The sequence below is a fragment of the Nanorana parkeri genome, unplaced genomic scaffold, assembly GCF_000935625.1.
Source record: "Nanorana parkeri isolate BGI_ZX_2015 unplaced genomic scaffold, ASM93562v1 scaffold98, whole genome shotgun sequence".
In the NCBI taxonomy this organism is placed as follows: Eukaryota; Metazoa; Chordata; class Amphibia; order Anura; family Dicroglossidae; genus Nanorana; species Nanorana parkeri.
In genome coordinates, this window is record NW_017306366.1 from 1,579,638 (window position 1) to 1,600,838 (window position 21,201).

The 21,201-nt window shown below is 41.6% G+C and overlaps 1 protein-coding gene across 3 annotated transcripts in view; it reads left to right on the forward strand.

Moving 5' to 3' along the window:
* Window positions 1–21,201, forward strand: part of MEGF11 (multiple EGF like domains 11) — a 434,557-nt gene that overhangs the window by 153,977 nt on the left and 259,379 nt on the right. For all 3 annotated transcript variants that reach the window (XM_018552848.1, XM_018552849.1, XM_018552850.1), the window contains exon 5: window positions 9,250–9,342. In XM_018552848.1, coding sequence (XP_018408350.1) covers window positions 9,250–9,342 — 93 coding nt within the window. The remainder of the gene's footprint in view (window positions 1–9,249; window positions 9,343–21,201) is intronic.

Consider the following 21,201-nt stretch of genomic DNA (forward strand, 5'->3'; position numbering starts at 1 on the left):
TTTTTTTTTGGGGGGGGGGGGGAAGCAATTGTTTGTAGTGCACAGTTTGTAGTGCAAACTAAATGAAATGCTGTTTTGGTTTAGAGCTTCTTTAAATTGTATTTCCACTTTAGCAGCCAAATTGGCATAACACCTACTTTATATTGGTTACAAGTTCCCGTTCACTTTGCTTTAATAATTTATATATACTTACATTGGTCCAGCTTGGAGCAGTATATAAGCCCTGTCAGGGCCATGGAGATCCTGTAATACACTGTAGTAGCTTCCCCTCGCCCAATCAGAGAATGCCTAGTATTCCTTGAGAAAAATACTAGGTGTTCTCTGAATGGCCACTAAACTAATTGAGTAACACTCTGGGGGTAATTTATCAAAACTGGAGCAGACAAAATCTGGAGCAGTTGCCAGCAACCAATCAGCTTCTCTGTTCAGTTTGTTAGTTAAGATTTGAAAATGAAATAGAGAAGCTGATTGGTTACTGTGCACAGCTGCTCCAGATTTTGTCTGCTCCAGTTTTGATAAATTCCTCTCTCTAGGGGTGTGCTGCTCTCCTCTTCTTGTAACCATTGACCTGCCCACTGCTGTAAAAAATTTCCATGCCTGCACACACTAATGGTGGTAGAAAGCGGACATCAAAATGCACAATTCGGTATCATGAAAACCTGTGCACCTCCACAATGTGCTAATCCTTCTACTGGATTTGGAATGTAGGACTCCTTGTATCAGTTCAGAAATACTCAAATGACCAGTACCTCAAGAGCTGTGACTTAAATAAGCTGGCAATGGCAATACTCATTGGGGGGCACTGTTTATTTCAGTGGAATGGCAAAACAGTGCTTAACAGGGGCAGTGAGATGGCTTGTGAGACAGATTTATTACAAGGCTACAGCATGAGTCATAAATTCCTTCCTCAGATGCAACAGAATAAAACCTACCACCAGCCACTTCTTAGTTATGCCGCTGTTTAGAGTAAAAATCTGTTGCATCTTGATGGATCTGTCTTAAAACTTTGCAAATTGCTGAACATGACTGTCCAGGAATACAAACGCTCAAGACTGTAAACCTGTTGCAGAGACTTTTCTGAACGAGAGACAGCCTGATTTGTGACTATTTATGTTGCTAATTTGCTTGATAAACATCCCCTTGTCTGTCTTCTCACAAATGGCAAGAATGAGATGCACGAGGCGTACATGCAGAACTTCTGATAGCACGTTAATTGCTGCTTTTAAAGTGGACCTTTACCCCCTTTTACTAATAATCACATCATATCACATAAAATCATATTACATTAATTAATTAAACAAACAAACATGTTTTTCATTTATTTACAAATAGAGTTCATCCACTTCCTGGTCCACTCCTGGCACAAATGATGTATGTGCCCAAGCGTTGCATCCTGGGAAGGTCACATCAGCAGAACATTGCTGGGAAATCTCATTTGTAATCTCATGAGATCTCAGGGATTTCCCTCACCTGAGATGATGTGCATGGTCACATGTCCAAGTCACATGTGCCAGAGTTCCAGGAAGTAAAGGAAATTGATTAATCTGTCCTTGGTAAAAATGGCCACTGGGAGAAGACTGGGGAAGAAAAGAGAAAAAAGGAATGCAAAGAATACAAAGCAGGAAATTATCTAGAAGTATCTGTTTGTAGATTGTCATTACTAAACATTCTAAAGATGTGTTTGTTGTTGTTTTAAAGATATGGGTAATGTTCCTCTTTAAGGAAAAATAAGGCTAAATCTATAAGCAGAATATAAAAATAGTTTGCTACCAATGATAATTTAGGAAGGAAAATTCTTATTTCAAAAACCTGAATTCAGTTAGTGAGCTACTAATGTTATCCAGGACACGTTCAGCAGCGGTAAGGTTAGAGCCTCTGTAAGACCATGCCTAACGGCAGAGTCCCGACCGCGCATGCGCATAGGCCTGCTCACCACATTTGCCGGAAACGGCAGCTACTGCGCATGCGCGAACGGCAGCTACTGCGCATGCGCGAGCGGCAGCTACTGCGCATGCGCGAGCGGCAGCGACTGCGCATGCGCAAACGGCGCATGGCGCACAGGAAGTGACTGGCTCTGTCTGGGAATGACCCTATTTAAGCTGGCCCAACTCCCAAGATCTTTGCTGAGTGGTCTTTCAGCTCCAGTGTGTTATCTCCTGTATCTTGCTTGTTGCTTGTTATCGACCGGATTCCTTGACCTTGCCTGACTGCCGCCTGCCTCCGACTTCTGCTTGTCCCTGGATTCTCCTTTGCCTTCTCCTATTGTACCCTGCCGCCCGACTGTTGCTGACCCTGGCTTGCCCGACTCCACTCCGCTCCTGCCGCATCGGCACCTGCTTCCTACATCGCTGAAGACGGGCTTCGAGGACCTGCCCAGGCCCAGTGTCCTGCATCACCCGGCACCGGTGCTGCCCGTAGTTTCCCCACCTCCTGTCTCCACATTCAGGGGTGTGGAACTCGTGCTGCAAAGGAGGCCTCCCCACAACTCGGCTCCCCACCAGGTACGTGATAGCCTCTACTAAGCTTACCTTCACTCAATTCACACAGGTCCTTACATGTTGGATGACTACTTCTTGAATCTGTGCAAATTCCTCTGCTCTGGTCATATGTATCAACAATGATATTCAAACATCCGAGGCAGGTCAGAGGGTTACATCCAAAAAAAAAAACAACCCGTGAAGAAAGCAGCATTATATATACCTATCCATTGGTCTATTTGCTTAAACTTTGCTAATCAGCAGAGCTTCCTCCTATTCTACACTTATGGGTGTGTAGAATAGTGGATCCTGCTCTGGCCCCTATGTGGTTCCCCCAGCGGACCCGTGTGTCACTATTATGTCCTGCAGTGACTAGTGGACAGCAAGAGGAACCATAGTAGTCAGTGGGGGAAGCAGCTATTCAACCAGCCAAGAAGTCAAATAGGATTAACGATGAGAACTCTGCTACCTGAGGTTTTCCCAAATGGTTTTCCCACCAGATGGGTAAGTATAATGCTGTTTTCTTCACTGGGTTAGTTCTTTTGACATGGTTTAACCCTTTAACAGGGTCGTTTTAAGCTTACAGAAGGGAGTGTTGTCAATAGGGCAACAGGAATGGTCAGTGTTAAAGTTAAAAGAAGGGTTACGGATTCATCTTATGTGAAACACTGATTTGATGTATCTCGGCTGATAATGTCATTCTATGTTCTCAATACCTTGTTCTGTATTATTATTCTTTATTTATTTTAAACGGAAACATTTCCATTTATAAATAATTTTAAAAAAAAAGGTTAATATGAGGTGATATTACGGTAATCAGGAGCTCTGTGCCAAAAGCTACCAGTGCTTTTTGTGACACCTTCTGTATGCCATTGTTTTCTCCTTAGAAGACATGTAACCCTACATTTGTCACAGAGTATCCCCAAGAACTTGAGATCCTAGTATCTGCCACAACAACTACTCCAGCCCCTACTGTCACTGTCAATAATTTTACATCAGAGCCAGGATCCGTGTGCTCTTCTAAAGGTGTGTGTATCCTAAAATTTAATGTCATTGCACTTGAGCACACACTTTAGGTTATCATCACACTACAGTATGTGCATGGATTTTGATGTGCAGGAATACAGGAAAATTTGCACTTCAAACACATTGTAATAGGCCCCATTCAGTTGACTTAAATTACAATTTGCAAGACAGTGGAGCAAAAAGTACCATGCCATTTTCTTTCTTAATATGCACAACATATCAGGCCTGGTAAATAATATTGATTTTTTTTTCCCTTGCTTTTCTTTTATTATTTTATTTATTGAGTTTTAAAGTTTAAGTATACAAAGTATGCAGAAGCAAGCAATATAAATTGAAATGTCCAAGTTGTTTTTTCACATAAAAAGGAGAAAATGTGCTCAAAATGTACCATACAAGAACGATACAGAAGTTGAGTATATAAATCGTACAATGAAAAAGAATGATTCATGACATGTGTAATAAATTGAGTTGGAGCAAATAAAACGGTAGAGCTATTCTTCAGAAAATCTATATAGGATTGTGCATTTCCATATGAATGGGAAGTCCAAAGGATGTAATATATAAAGTGGGCATATGAACTAGTTCTAGTAATATAGACAGCTTTTTGTGAAAAGGAAAGAATAATAAAATGGAGAGACTGTATTATCTAGTAGCAAAAGAGGTAAAAAAAACAGAGAAAGGTAATTAAGGAACTGGAATTAGAAGGTGGGAAGGACAAGGGCGGGAAAGGAGGGGTCATTTGCTGGGGAAGCAAGGCCCATGCAGGCTAGGAAAGTATACTACGCCATATATGCATCAGGGTGGGGTCAAACCCATCAGAATGTAGATATTGTATCCAAGGGGAAATGACCTTCAGGAATCCCCCATGACTGTCATTTATCATTGTTCCCAGCTTGGAGTGGTGGCTACTTTACAACACACACACCATGGGGTGCAAAAGTAGCCACCCTCCAGAAGGAAGGACAGTGTCAGCACCAATTCAGAGATGATTTGAGGATCTACAGCCAAGTGATACAAAAATAAGCTAGTTTTGTTAATAGTTAATGTACTTGAATGCATGTTTAAGATTTAACTCCTGAGTTTAGTGTCAGTTTAGAACTGTCTTTACTATTAAATACATTATCCATACTTAAAACATAAGGTATTTATATGTCATATAATGGTACCAGTTCACACCACTGCGATCCATTTTGTTCTGTTGCAGCGTGATCAAAAAAAAGGAAAGCTTGCTCTACTTTTTTCAGTGCAACACAACATAACAGAACAAAAACTGATGTAATTGCAACGGAGAAGAAAAAAAAATACATAGATGTTTGTCCACTCAGGACATGTTAATTAGAAATAAAGATAAAAAAGAGAAATTTAAAAAAGTCAATGGAGGCTGAAACTACAACCTTCCAATTTTGGTGTGATCGGGCCCTAAATCAAATTCACTGCACATCAAATCCAAATTAAAAAGCTCCTACCTTATTTAGGGCCCATTCGCACCAAAATTGGATCAAAAACGTAAGTCAGTGGAAGTCTGTTGACTTGCAATTTTAACCTCAGTTGACTTTCACAGCGTTGTGTTTTTTCTTTTTTGACAATCTTTATTTTGATGAACATGTCCTGAGTAGACAAATTCCAATGCACTTTTTTTTTTCACTGAGTTTTGTCGCATTGACATCCGTTTTTGGCGCATTGCGTTACATTTAGCTGGAAAAAAAAGTACTTTTTTTCACAGCACAATGCAGCATGTGTGAACTGGTCCCATTCACACCCATACATTTTTTGGGTTATCTTCCACTGCCATCCGTTGAAAGCCGGATGCAAATGGATTTGGTGTGAATGGGACATTAAATAGTTGCAAGCAGACCTATGCATACCTTTCCTTTATGCCCCTGTGGCTAACTGTAAATCTAAAACTTCTGTGCATAGCAATGTATTCTAACTTTTAACTTGAATATAACTGTGTCTATAATGTCAGGGTTGGACAATACCTTGTTCTGCCATTAAGTCAGCTTACTCTTGTTGTAATTTTAAGTAACTTGTCCTAAATGTCTTTTAGTTTATTACATTGAAATTAAAGGAAGCTTCGGCCGTTCCTTCGGCTGGCTTCGGCCCCAGGACCCCTTCGGTTCAGGAGAACCGAAGGGGTGCTGTACGGGCTATTCACAATAGCCTGTACAGCTCCCGATTACGGCCGAGCAGCTCAGTCGAGCGCTGAGCCGTGCTGAAAGCCGAAGCTGGCCACCGTACCAGCCTGAAGTGAATAGCCGAACAGTGTTCGGCTCACTTCACTTCTGATCGGTCATTCACTCGGCTGCCCTCGGCAGCTTTGTGAATAGACCCCATAGTATATAGTATGTATTTCATACAATAACATTTAATTTGCTGATTGTTATTATCACCACTGTTTGGCATGAAATATTTGGCCGGCGTCATGACATATTATACAGGGACATTTTTCTGTTAAAGTGTATATCAGCACAAAATAAGAAAAGAATATGTGCAGTACATCTCTGCAATACATTGCATTTGCCCACATGTTATCCCTTTAAAGACTCTGGAAGAACAGAAAAATACCATGTGAACATATTTGGTGGGCTGAGGAAATATCACATTTTTTGTGGACTGAAAGGTGTCAGCCTTGCCCAGTTGTCTTTTGCTAAACTACTGAATCCCTCCCACTCTCCCCGTCTACCCATTATATGATCTATGGTCAGTGGTGTATTTATGTATTTGGCTGCCCTAGGCAAGCCAAGCTTCGGCCGCCCTCGGCACCTTACTAGCAGAATCCCATCTGTCGGCTGCGCTGTCCGGCTCCATCCGTCCTCCCACCCTCTTCACAAGCAGGCAAGCCGCCCTCCACTCCTACACACAGACGGGCTCCGGCTCGCCCCTCCTCTTCACAACATAGACGTTTGACTACGGCCGCCCCCCAGGAAGGTGCCGCCCTAGGCAAACGCCTACTTTGCCTCGCGGTAAATACGCCCCTGTCTATGGTGTAAGGTAACAACTTGGAGGGCTAATTAGGCTTCCTGAGATAACAAAACATGCACAATGGTATATTTAACAGAACAAAAGGGAGTGACAAATTGAAGTGCATCATACAGTTTAAACTCCTTAGATTACTGAATCGACCAAGAGCAGATTTGTTTCTAGTCACGTCTGGCCAGTCTTATAGGAACACTCACAGCCAAAATTGAAAACTTTATCTTGATGTGCATATGGGAAACACAACCTGTCAGCTAGTAGTTCAGTTTTTCACACAAACATACTGTACCTGTAGTGCATCGGTCCACCCCACTCCCCTTTGTAATGTGGTGACCTCAGAAAGCACCTGCTGCTGATGCTGAAACACCTGCAATTCCAGTATTAAAGATTCTCAAATGCATCAATTTGATTAGATCTGACTCGGAGGATTGTTCCTGAAGATGCAGGAAGTAAAGAGTTTTACAGAGCACAAATCCCACTCCTACCTCTACTATACCACTACCTTCTACAGAGCAATGGCTACAGAGAACTCAAACAACATACTTTGAGAGCAGCAGTCATCATATATCCATATCTGACACCACTCTTCGATGATACAGGAGCAGATATACTGTAGTTGACCCACAATGGTCAATTTCATAGTGTGGGGGTGTTAGATTGGCAGCGGGTGTGTGTGACCCCCTGGATGGGTTCACACCACAGAAATTAGGCACAGCAAACAAGGATTTCTTCTGGTGAAACACACGTGCAGTTTATTTATAACTAGTTACAAGAAAATTTGAGCAAAACAAACAAAACGTGACAATAAATCCTGGCCTGTTGGCCACTTACTACATACACAGTATCCCTCACTACCAACTAGGTGCAACCTTGTGCTGCCCCTAGCACCTATCTCCCTATTCAATCAAGTGCTACACAGGCTGTGTCTCACCACACGAGATTTGTTTCCCTTTGTCACCACACAGGTCAGTAAACAGCTCCCCAGTCTACTCGGGCATGAAACTGGTTCCAGGGTGGAGCAAATCTCTGAGCAGTCTGGGAGTTCTTATAGAGGCCCTAATGAGCCAGTTTACTTCAGCTAGGCTCATTATCTCTACCATTCCAGCCTCTGCATATGACCTGAACCTGGGACACACATATATGCCATCCTGGATACACCCAGGCGATTTCACCTGCCTGCTGTCACAATACCATACACTGAAGAATTTCTTTTAGGTCAGGTCTGCCATTATAAATTTCTAGCTTGGCCAGGTTTACTATTAATTCAATTGTTGTGTTTGTTACATCTCTGCCTCTCTCATATATACAGTGTGTATATATATATAGTATATCTGTGTGTGTGTATAACAAAACAAAACATTACCACCTACCTCTGTCAGGTTGATAGCAAAGAGGATGTCTTTTACTGAACATGATAATAAATCATAATTCACACATTAATCTTAGTTAAAATGTATCTGCCACACAGTGTTGACAAATCCAACATTAATAGCACAGCTTGAATAAAAACAAACCCCAGCATACCTTTCTTCGCTTTTTTAAGAACATTTTAAAATGAGTTATAATACATTGATTTCCCTTCTTTTTCTTGTAAAAAGTGTTTAATCCCAATTTCAGAAGAGCTTTAAAACAAACCTGTACTTTGTCCATTTAGGGCAAAGCAACAGGTTTTATTATATCCCCCTATCCACAGCTCCTTTCACTTATGAAGAAGTAAATGCCCAATACTTCCAGGTATGGAGGACAATGTTAATAACCCCATGTGACAGTGCTGGGCCAATTAGAGAATCCACGTCCTTGTCTAAGCTATGACTCCAACAATTTATAGTTTACAAAGGCTGATCTATAAAAAAAAACACCGCTTACACTATTCTAATTCAGGGAGTATCTGTTCTGTATATACTGGTCACCACTCATTTTGGCTAGTAACCCATTATGCCCTGCCACATGATAGAAAGTAAAGTTGGCTTCTGATTAGTCAGTGTTGGCTTTCATTCAGAAGCCACTGTACTGTCATTCACTTCTTGTTATAAGAGATGCAGTACACAGTGGAGGATATACAGTATAGCCTTCCTCTGCATCAGGTTTTGACAGCTATTGGGATGGCTTATAGGTCAGGATTCCAGATCAAGAGGGGTGGGGGAGAAAGAGAGGGAGCAGTGACAAGGTATCTTGTCTTCTATATGGCTTTAAGGCACCTTTTTTGTCATGTCTGTCCTCCTAGAAGTGTGCTTCCATTTTAGCAGCGTAGCATCCCTCTGGTAAGACTCTACTCCCTGGTAATCTTCAACCCAATGAGTTGACAACAATTTACATCTTCATCCATGTAACCTGAACAATTAACACACATTCCAGACTTCATAGTGATGGGACTTTGTAATTAGAACATGGTGATTTATACACTTTCACACCTCCCATTATGTTCTTAAACAATAGGCATCTAACTAGAAACATCTAATGACACCATGGTGATTGGATTAAGGTAACTGAGTTACATATGGCTTTAAATGCTAGCTATGTTGCTGACACTATTTGGATCTGGAGATGCCCCTTGAATGGTGAAATGTCTTTTTTTAAATCATTTTAGAACAAATCAATTTAAATGAGACTGAATAGCTATACTAGCTATATGAGATATGAGACTAGCTATACCAATACTTGGATAAAGAAAACCTTAACCTTCACAGACACAGAGTTTGTAATTGTAGGTACGGTAGGTAGTATTGTATATTTGTATACAGTGGTATGACTATGTAAATTTTCTCCACAGCGCTCTGCACAGAAGAATGTGTCCATGGCCGCTGCGTGTCCCCTGATACCTGCCATTGTGAACCTGGTTGGGGTGGAGCAGACTGTTCTAGTGGTGAGTACCTAGAAGCATTGCTTACTGGTGCTGAAATAGCCTTCAGCAAATGCGATAAGCCGAAGAATGAGCAGAGCCAATCCAGTTGTTTTGGGCTATGTACAGGTCAGGATTTCCAGCAGTTGCAATCACTTTAGCTACCGGGTTAAAGCTGACTTATTTATTATTGCCAGTTATGGTGTTGATGGGCTGCTTACAAGCCATAATTCTTGGGCAGACATTTAGTGTTTGCTTAGATATTTTCCAGTATGACCAATGTCTTTTGAGCACACAAATGGCCATAAAAGGGAGTAATATAAACATTTGGTAACAATTGCACTGCCACCAGTGCATGTCTAAGGATCTCGCTGCAGCTTTGAGACAATAATTGTGGAAGGCCAGGTAAGCATTAGTTATATCTGCTTTATTAGCAAAGATGAATAGAATAGCATACAGAAAAATCCAACCCACTGGATCATTAGCAATGCTGGCACTAGTTTCACCACAGATGACTTGTGTGGTCATTTCTATTATACACAAAATTAGACTATTGAGAGCACCAAAAATGATGGTGCCATACATATCTATTCTTCTATGGCAGGCAAGTGGAATGGGTCAATCTGCAGTTGTTACCAAGTAACAGAACCTCTAAGTGCATGTACTTGAAAAGCTTTCCACTAATGATTCAGCTGATTGGTATATTTATTGTAATCATTTACAGATCTATTCACTAAAGGGTGAAGAGTTTGGAGAAGGCAGGAGAAGTGAACAATCTAGGCCAAAATAGCTGGTTTGGAAACATTCTTCAATTCAGTTCCCTTTTCCAGTTCAGCTGTGTTCTCCTAGATTGTTCACTTCTCCTGCCTTCTCCAAACTCTTCACCCTTTAGTGAACAGACCTGTTAGTGTTGCAGCCCCCTTGCATGTGAGAGCCTTAATGAGAAAGATTTTACAGAATGTGGGAAAATGAGTTAAGTATTTTTTTCATGGAAATGCACGTAGTCCTTCCATTGAGTGTGCACCAGGGTTTAGTTTTGCCCAAATTAGGAAAGACAATTAGGTCTTGTGATGCAGTGATCTTAGTGATGACAGGTAGATATTCCATTATAGATCTGACCATCTTTGGCTTTGACATTGCTAAAGTTGTATTTGTATTGTCTAATGAACCTGTGAACTTAAAACCGCTGTCGTTTTTGTATGTGTCTATACGGTATTAAGGCTAGACCTGCTTTTGTTTGAAGATCTCAGTTGTCTTTTATGCAGTTTTATGTAATAGCTGGTATCATGTTTTTTTTTAACCTCTTTTTAGGCCAATTTTAAATTGAAAGCCTCTTGACTGCAGTTGTTGTTTCCTGGTGTGTAATAGATTTGTTGAAAGCAAACATTGTATAGTGTCCTCCTTTTATTGTGTTGTTGGCTTGCTCTCTGAAGTCCATTCTGCTGCTTTACATTGCCCATCACAGTTCTTTCTATGGCAAAATATTTGTTTTGATTAATGTATTTTACTCAGTATGAAAATAGAATGAATTGTAATACCAGGATTAATTGTTGGCCTGGGAGTACTTGGATGGATACGGTTAGTCTGCAGTTCACATCCTTATTTCATGCATTATCAATATCGTGCTGTTATCTATCAATAGGTGACAACATGAAGACTGCCAAGTAGTAGGAAAATATACAATGTATTGTTTTTAATTCCTGTGGCTTTTAAAGATTTCAGCCAACATGCCTCACTTTAAATTACATTCATGAATATATATTTGGTGCATCTATTTACCCTTGTGTATAACTTGGTGTGTAACTGTGCTGTATTGCACTACCACTTTAGATTTTAGGCAGCACTGGGTTACATGTTGTATTATTGCAACATTTGTTTTGTGGATCTTCCATTTTGTATGCATAGAGCTAATCCTACCTATTTCAGTGCACCTTCAGTGTCACCTACAACACAGGTAGAGAAAGTATGGTTTTCTCTACCTCCTCCCGTCCTCTCTCTCTTTCTGTAGGGGTCACCCAAAGGTTCTGTCCTCGGACCTCTTCTATATACACTTCCTCCATAGGTCAGCTGATAACCTCCCACAGCTTCCAATACCATTTCTACACTGACGACACCTAAATCTTTCTCTTTATCTGACTTTTCTTAATCATACAGTACAGGACACAGGACTTCAGTTTTAGACCAGGTGTTATATGCAGCTTTCTTTAGGTGATTGGACACTGCCATCATAGTTGTTAGGACAGCCCACTATAACCCCGCCCACTCTCAGCAAGCTTTAGTTTTTTGCTACTGTCCTTAGGTGATGGATTGGCTTTCTCTACCCCCTCTCCTCCTCTCCCTCTTTCTTTAGGGGTCTCCAAGGCTCTGTCCTTTGGCCCCTTCTATTGTCTATCCACACCCCCTCCCTGGGGCAGATCATAACTTCCCACAGGTTCAAATACCATCTCTATACTGACAATACCCAAATCTATCACTCTACTTCTCAGCTCACCCCTTCATTCTCCTCACACCTCACTTTAAACATTTACTCATTGACATATCAGTGTGGCTGTCACACCACTTCCTCGAAGGTAGACTTTTAAAAACTGATTTTATAATATTTCCTCTCCCAGTGTTCCCTCCACTGACTCCTCCATTGAGATCTATAGCACAACTATCAGTCCTTCCAATCATGCCAGGATGCTCAGTGTAATTGTGTGCTCTGACCACTGCTTCAGGCCCTGCATCCAATCACTGTTCAAATCTTGCTGCCTTAGCTCTGTTACATTTGCAAAATTTTCTCACCTCATATATTACAATCCACTCCTCATTGGCCTACCTTTATGCAGCTCATTCCCCCTTTAGTACAATATAAATGCTGATGCTAGGTTCATTCACTTTACCATACGTTTAGTGGCCACCACCTCTCTCTGCCAATCCCTCCACTGGCTTCCAATAGCTCAACGTGTAAAAGTCAACATACACACAGCATACAAAGCCATCCACAATTCTGATCCCAGCTACATCACTAACCCCATATCAAAATATTACCTAAACCATCCTTTTCCATACCCAAGACCTCTAGCTTTCCCATCACTTCCCATGCTCGCGTACAGGACTTCTTCAGAGCCTCTCCCATCCTCAGGAACACCCTACCTGATCTGTCTGGCTATCTTTCACCCTGACTGACCGGAAGGCAATCCCTGAACTCATCTCTTCAGTGAAGCATATCCCGTCTCCTAAAAAGTGTACTTCTAATCCCTCTATCAGATCATCCTTCATATTTATTACCTTTTAAATCACTTTGAGATTGTAAACTCTCACAAGCCCTCCTAATCCTCCTGTATGGCATTGTATTGCAAATGTACTGTCTTCTGTTGTTTTGTAAAGCACTGTGCAAACTGTTGGCGCTATATGATTTCTGTTTAAAAGTAATAATAATCCTCTTCTAAAAAAAATCAATGGTGATTGTTTTAAAAAAATATGCCTCTCTGTACACAAAATGTTAAACCATTCACCAGAGTTTCTGAACCAGAGGAGCTTACCCTATAAAGTCCCCACGATAGTCATATCTACTGTTTTTATTACTATCTGTAGCGTTATTATTATTATTAATATGTTATATAAATCCAACATTTCTACAACTCTGTACAGAAGAAGTTAAACCATTTACTAGTGCACAATCTAACTTCCATATTACAGTCTTTCAAATACTCCAGTCTGTAGAATTTAAATTTGTACAGATGGGGCTCTCACTCCTTTCATAGTTGGTTTATGTCGTATTTGCTTTGCAAATATATGCACTTGTTAGAGTATATCTTATGTAGCAGTATCATTTACAGTTGTTTGTAATTCTTACTTTTGCACAATACCACAGGAGATGATAATGCTGTATAAATCAGTATTAATAATAATAGCATCAGTGAAGGCATACACATGTTCATCAATCATTTTTTTCAAGGATTTACTTTAAATGCACATTTATAATTGGTAAATGTTGGTTTTGAGAAATTTGTAATTGAATTATCATAATCAAGCCCATGGTTAACGTTTATTGTAGAATTAGGAAATACACGTGTGATTTTTTAATTTTCTAGGTGATAATGTAGCAGGCTAATATATGCTAGGGGAAGCAAATAGTTGTGAATGTCAGTGTACAGGTTAAAGCTGTTATCTGGGCATAAACAAAACAAAATAAATGAAGTATGTGCCCCAACCTATTTGTTGGGTAATTTGTTCATGCAGCCGCCAGCCTCTTTTAGTTATAATGTATCAGGAAATACTGCTCAGTAACTGTCGAAGCAGCTGAATATCCTATTAAGTAGACCAATCACCCAGGCTGGCTACCTATGCGCTGGTATGTTCTGGTCTCCTCAATGCACCCTAACTGCCATCCCACATAGGGTGCCTTGCAGAATCATCCTTGTTGCCCCACTAGAAGGCAGGGATCGGGGTGCTGGAAGGTGACATCACCCACGCATCAGTAAGGTATTTCTATAGACAGAAAATAGGTTTAAAAAAATAATGTGTGTGTGTGTGTGGGGGGGGGGGGGTAGTAGGGCTGTAAAATTGACTAGTCAGACAGGAAATTACTACTAAGGCTAGGCTCAGGGTAGTAAAATGGCCTTTCTTAACCATACAGTGCAGGGCACAGGATTTCAGTGTTAGACCATGTGCAACAATGTTGTTAGGACAGCCTGATATAACCGCAAGCCTCAGTTTTTTGCTTCTGTCCTTAAGTGATGGATTTCCTCTATCTACTGAGAGGGAGTATGGCTTTCTACCAGTAAAAAAATATTTTTTTCTTATTCTTCACGCTTTTGCTGCACTATAGTCACTGGGCTGTGGGATGCAGAATCCCTTTGCAGGCTTTTGGATCAGCGCCCCTCGTCCTAGCGCTTTGGGGGCTCTACTCATTCCCCGCCATCTGAAGAATTGGGCCTTTAATGTTGCTTTGGGCAGTGGACTTTGCATTTGTCACTCACCTTGGCACTGCAGTGCAATGTGTTGAGTTGCCGCAGGGTGCTATAAGGTCCAGGGCCGTGGTCCATCTGCCAGTGGAGTTTTTTCCCCTGAAGCCCAACGAGACAGACAAAGCCTGGATCAGGGTTTGTTCCTCTTATCCTGAGGCCTTTTTTCTGGATATTGTAGTTCTGACCCCCTTTGTGGGTTATTGTGGCTCATGAGCTATTTTCTTAATGTCCCCATCCCCAGGACATGTTGCAATGCCATTGGGCACTGAATGCATTCTATGTGGAGTGAGCTGTGACACATTATTCTTGTGTCACAGCTTTGAGGCTGAGAGCTGAGAGGCTTTAAATGGTGTGTGACGGCCATGCATTACAATTTGAATTATAGTCAATCTTCTTTATTGACCATGGTTTATTGATCATTGATAAGCAACGTTTCAGAACCATGTGGTCCCTTCTTCAAGCTTTTGTTTACCTGAAGAAAGGACCAATTGCTTAGCAATGTGACACACCCATGGTCAATAAAGAGTCTGCAGTCGCTTCAGCACCCACCCGACTTTTGAGGGTTTTTTCTGGTCAGGAGTTCAATTGCATCTACTATGTATTGGGCCATGCATTACAGGCTGCAACACCCTGGGCTCCTTATAATGCATTTTTAACAGAAGCTAAGGCACTTTTGCATTTAGTACCCATTGCTTATGGCCATTGGAGCCTGCAAAGCCTTCCCCCCGGGTCTCGCCATGCTTAGTTGCGACATCTTAGATGCCTTATGGGACTGTTCATCATACGCTCCACCTGCTCCTGCTCACGACACAGCACGGAGAAGCTGAGACTGACCCCTGGGTGAACTGCAGTAACTGTGCTTGGCACAAGATAGTATTACATCCTCCATTACGTGGCACAACTCGTTGGTAATCCTTTGGGAACTTCCTCAGTCCCACATAGTGAATCACAGGTGCAAGAGGATTGGATCAAAGGCCTAGCCAGAACTCATCCTGCCAATGGCCATTCTTCCCCTAGGGCCTAGGGTGGATCAATCCTGATCAGTGCCCTTTGCTCATGTTGCTTCCACATTCTGATTGCACCAACACTCCCTCAGGTGCTCTTCACTCCTCCTGCCTAATCTCAGATACATTTTTAGCCAGTATGATGGAATTTATGAGTAAGATTTTGGCCTTTCTGGAAACCTCACAACCCCACAAATGGCCCCTGTCCCCCTTCTCTCCTAAGTCTGGTTCCAATTTTATCTTTGAAAGGCACACTTTCTGAGGAGGAAGATGAGGAGGAAGAGGTGGAAGATAAGTGGAATATAAGTACAGATGGGGGCTCATTCTGCAACTGTTTCCTAAAAGCTTCAGGACACCATCTTGATCCTTGTTGATGTTGTACATGCTTGCCTGGAGCTGGAAATGCCACAATCCACTCAGAACAAGGTCACCAGTATGGGGGTCTATGAAAGGGCTTAAACCTGCTAAGACCTTTTCTGTGCATTCAATCATTAAAAGCGTCTTATACAGTGACTGGCCTCATCCTGAAAAGCTTTATGTTCCACTCAGGTGATTTTCCCAGCAGTATCCTATTAAGGAGGAATTCTTTAAACTGGAAGATCCCAGTTGTCCCTATCCCAGCTGAGAAAAGATTTTAGGGATTCTACCTGTTTATGGTTCTCAAGGCAAATGAAGGCCTTCACCCCAACTTGGATCTAAAGGTTTTCAACAAATTCTTTGGGTACAGCATTTCTGCATGGATTCTGTCAAGTCAGCCAATGTCTCCCTTCAGCAGGGTAGTTCCTGGCCTCCATTGACATCCAGGATGCATGCGTGCACATCCCCATCTTCCCTCAGCATCAATGCTTCCTGCATTATGCTGTAGGAGAGCAAAACTTTCAGTTTGATTGCTCTTCCCTTTGGTCTGTAAAAGACGACATGGGTCTTCACAAAATCGGTGCATTCTCAGTGGGTTCACAATATGAGATTTATGGGCAACACGCTCTTGCAGGACCACCCAATGCAGGCCATGTCTGCCAATGTCCAGTGGGTGGTGCAGACTCTGAAGCGCTTCTGGTGGGCCCTTAGCTTCCAGAAGTCTGTGTTGGATGTGTCTTATCACTTGGAGTACCTGGGTCTAGTCCTAAACATTGCCCTATCCAGGTTCCAACCTCACTCGCATGCTTTGATCCAAGAGCTGGCCCTCCTTTCGCTTTTGCATGAGGGTTCTAGGCTTGATGGTGACCTCTTTTAAGGTAGTTCCATGTGCCCAGTTGCAATTCAGACCATTACAACTCATCATTCTAGCTGCATGAGACAAGCAGAACCAATCTCTGGATCACCCCATGCATCTGACCAGCAAGGCTCTGACGTGGTGCATTTCAGACTCTGAAATGGAGTTGGGGGAAATCCTTTCTCTTGATGATTTGGAGGATCCTAACAACATAGTCCTGGATTCCTTAATGGTTCAGGCATCTTGGTCATCAAGGGAAAATCAGCTTCCCATCAACATTCTGCAGCTTAGGGCCATTTGACTGTCTCCCCCCAGATGCTCGACCCCTCAACTGCAGTGTCACCTGACAAGAGTGCAGTCAGACAATGCCATGGCGGTGGACTACATAAATCATCAGGGAGGCACCAGAAGCCATGCAGCCTTCAGGGGAGTGGACCAGTACATTTCTCACACCTATAGTATCAAGGAAAGGGTTCCTCCCTTTCCTGTTAAGGAGCACTCTGCCAGATCTTTTAGTGCTTCCTGGGCCTTCCAGATAAGGTATCTGTTTTCCAGATTTGCAAGGGCGTCACCTGGTCTTCTGCTCATGCGTTTGTTAAGTTTTACCCGGTGGATGTTCAGGACTCTGCTGATGCCAAGTAAAGTTCTTCAAGCTGGTCTCTGAGTTGATAGGGTTTTGACCCTTGTTTTGTGAGCATGTTAGCGTTTGTTTTCCCGCCCCTCAGCTGACAGCTTTTGGATATTCCTTGGTCTAAGGCTAAGGTTTTGTGTCTTGTACTGCATGAATAATGAAATAGGAATTTTGTGTTACCTATAAATATACAGAAATCTGCATGGATTTAAGACGTAGAAAATATGTTTAGTTTTTTTTGCCTTGACATATGCTTTAAGGGAAAGTTGTCAAAATTTGTATAAAGCAATATATTGCTATGCGTATTATGACACACAGTTCTCATATGCAGACCTTGACAAAGCAGGCCCCAGGCCCAGTTTAGTTGTACCCGTGGAGTGAATACCTGTGTTGGTTAAAATTAGTGGTTTTAATTACCAGTGTACACAAACAGCAGCAGCACAATCTTCCACAGTGCCAGAAACTATGCCAGTGCTGGCACTGGAGAAATGTACATAGCATCTTTCTCTATAAAGAATTGTAAAACCTATTTTCCGTTGTTATACCTATTTTTAGCAAACTGTAAACTAAAGCCCATCTCCGCTTTCACTGCTTCTCCCTGCTTATTATAATTAAAGAAGGTGTAGCACATATGATTTAGAGTCCTTTCACACGGGCTTTCTGATCAGGTCCATCTCTCAGTTTTTCGCGCAGACCTGACCAGAAGGCGAATGTTAGTCTATAGGCAGCTGGATCTAAATGGATGGGCGTCCATTTACATCCGGTTACCCCTGGCTCCGGCCAGGTCCAGAAAAACAAATGGATCAGAGTTCCATTTCACCAGACCTGATCGTGCCAAATGGGGGGTAAGCTGATTTAAATGGACATAAGTGCATTTACATCCAATTCCCCATAGATCATTATGGGTCCAGTAATTTCAGTTTTTTCCTCCATTGCAAGATGGAGGAACACAGATGTGTATCTGTGCACAGATCCCCTCCTGATCAGACGCGTGAAAGGGGTCTTAAATGTAGGTGTCTTTTGGTCGGTCACATGATAGGCAGTGTGTAGTCAGTCCTCAATGCTGGATAGACCATTCCCCACATTAGGAAGTGTAAGTGTCCATTCATGCTGCATTGAACTGTGAGTCCTGGCTGTTTACTGAGGTTCTCCACTAAAAGCTGTAAGTACTATAATCAGAGGAGCACATATAAATAGGCATTTTTTTTTTACATTTGGCAAAAGTGCAACCCTGTAGGAGTCTGAAGTGTCTGTAAAGCCTGTGTATATGGGCTTTTGCTCAGTTCAGAACGGCTTTTCTCCCCATACAAATCAATAGGAACGCCAAAGCAGCTTGGAAGGAGGTAAAATGTAGTTCAGTAGGTGATCAACTACAAGTCAAAGACACCTATGAAGGAAGGCAGAATGATCACAGAAATGTTTCCAGCTTATTGTACCTGCAAGCATGCTAAATTTGCCAATCAACACTAGCCTTAAATCTAAAAAACTAAACTGTAAGGCCTTGTTGCAAACGCATCAAAAACGCATGCAAACGCCCTGGAACGCACTGAAAGCCCATTTTAAACAGGATTTTTTTTTTTTAACCAAAAACGGGCCGGAACGCATCAAAAAAACAGGGCAAAAATGCGGCACAACCCACTGCACTGCCTGTGCAGAAACTCATGCAGATCTGCTCTGCATTTGGTGTGAACAAGGCCTAATATTCTGCAGAAGACCTGAAGTAAATATTTTCTTCAGGTTTGTCAGTTCTACGTGACCAAGATTTACAATGCATATGTACAGGGAGAACCAGGAAATAAACCTTATTCTTTTATGACCTGCCTGAACTACCATCGCACAAACTAGCCAACATTATGTTTAGGTTAGAGCTCATGTGCCTGTGCTGATTGTGGATTTTTTAAATTTTAAATATACAGAAATTAAAAATCTTGGCATGATGGCGAAACACAACTTTTTTTTTTTTTTGCAAGACTTGGAATTCCATTGGAGAAACTGTAGTTTAAGAAAACGAGCCAATCTACAAAAGAGATTGCGTTCCAGTGGGGAATTTAGCTAATTAACTTTGATGCTGGATATCTCTATATACGGACAAGCCGAGAAGATGATTCAGACCGTAAAACTACTTTCTGTTAAGCCATTCAGCACAGGCATTGAGTCTTGAGCTCCTCCCAGTCTATAAAATGCTTTCATCGCAGACACAAATATTACACCTGCTCAAATCCTCATGGAAACGGCGTTAACATATTATATGTAAACAACACAGGTTCTTCTACCAAAAATGCCTGACAAAGTTCATAAAACATTGGTGAAGCAAGCAGCAGTATCTGCTGATTTCCCATAGATGAGGCAGGTTGTGCAGCCTGCATCAGGGTCAACATCCTAATATATTGTCACTCTAGAAGGATGTTTCAGTGGAAAAGGATGCCATTTGACCCAACTGCCCAAAGTAATGAACTTGCATTTATACTGCTATACAGCTGTGACAACCGATCACACAGTGGTAACCAAACAGAAAACCGACTCCACCTACAAATATTTATTTGTAGGTGGAGTCTGGTGGAGCCGGTCGCAAAATCTTTGAACATACAGAGTGGGCATCCAAAGAGCTGCCAGCCATGATCAGGTATTTTGACAGCGGCCAGTGCCCACTGTCAGGATACAATGAAGACAGCAGGAGATTCCTCGATCAACCCCTGTAAGTATTGATGGAGGAATCTGTAATATTAACTTTATTCAGCCAACAGGTGGAACAAAGAAAATATTACAGTGTATGGACAGCTTAACATGATTTAATGTCTCTTGTAATAGTTTTATGGGTTACATGTGCAAACTCTTAAGTGAATGTGTTTCAATGTAAAATGTTTATATTTTGGGAGGTCCAATATGGCGAAATAAATAAACTTTAAAAAACGTTCACCATGAGCAAAGGTTGTTGCTTCCTTTATCAGCTGCTGGAGAATGCAGACAAAATCAAGAGGATGTAGAAAATGAGGCATTTTCATAATGTAAAGGTACTGCTTTCAAGGGGAGACCCCCAGGAGCAGTAATTGGCACATGACTACACACCCAATAGTTACTTTTAGGCTAAACAAGTTAAACTTATATGTGGCTATAGTGCTCACTGCATCCCAGACGCCTGAGACTGCTTACCAAAACACGTTACTGCTTGTCCGAGATGACCGCAGTGTTGAGGATTGACTTGACCTCACTCTTTTAACCAGGTTAGTTAAACAATAAGGTTAAAGAGAATTAAGAGGAAACTTCACAGTGAGAGAAATATTGGCATTCCCACTGCAAGCCTTCCAGATCAGGAGGAAAGTAGAGACTGGTAAGCAAAGCTATCTGCGGCTACTTAGTGTCATTCCTGATCCTCCAGATCCAAAGGCTTACATGGCAAGCAGTTGATGTTCTGGAAGGACCAGCATTCTTCACCAACTGATATGGAGTGATGTCACTTCAAGTAGTTGATCAGAGGGCTCTTCTGGTAGTGGTATAAGTGCAATTTCCTGTAAATGTTTACTGTTTTTCATCAATGGAGTGCTTACAAAATATATGAAGCTCTGAGGTGATCTAACTCTCAAGTATCTACCGAAACCTGAAATATCAGGTTTGTTTGGACTGACCCTTTAAAGAGAGCCTAAAGCCAATTCTGTTGCTAGAAGGAGAACATCATTAATCTGCTGGACAGGACTGAAAGTTAGACCATCAATTTACCTGCTGAACTGAAGTCAATATCACTTAGGCATTTTTAGAGTAAAACACAGTGTTTCAAGACTGTAAAATAACTTTTGTTTTATATCCCTGTACTGGTTGGCAAGTAAAATATTTATAATGTGATAATATATTTGTTGGCCTGTGATTGCCAAATTAGCAGAGTATCAAGGGCCTATATCCCATGTGTTTTCCAATAACCTCCACATAAGGATAAGACAGATGAGAACACTGCCTGCTAATTCTCCAGATCCTGCGAGTACAAAGTGAAAAAGGGATCGTAGAAGAAAAGACTTTTTTTCTCCTGTACTGAATACGCAGCTTTTTCAAGTAATTAGGAATATTAAAAGCAATGACTGTGATTGAGATAGA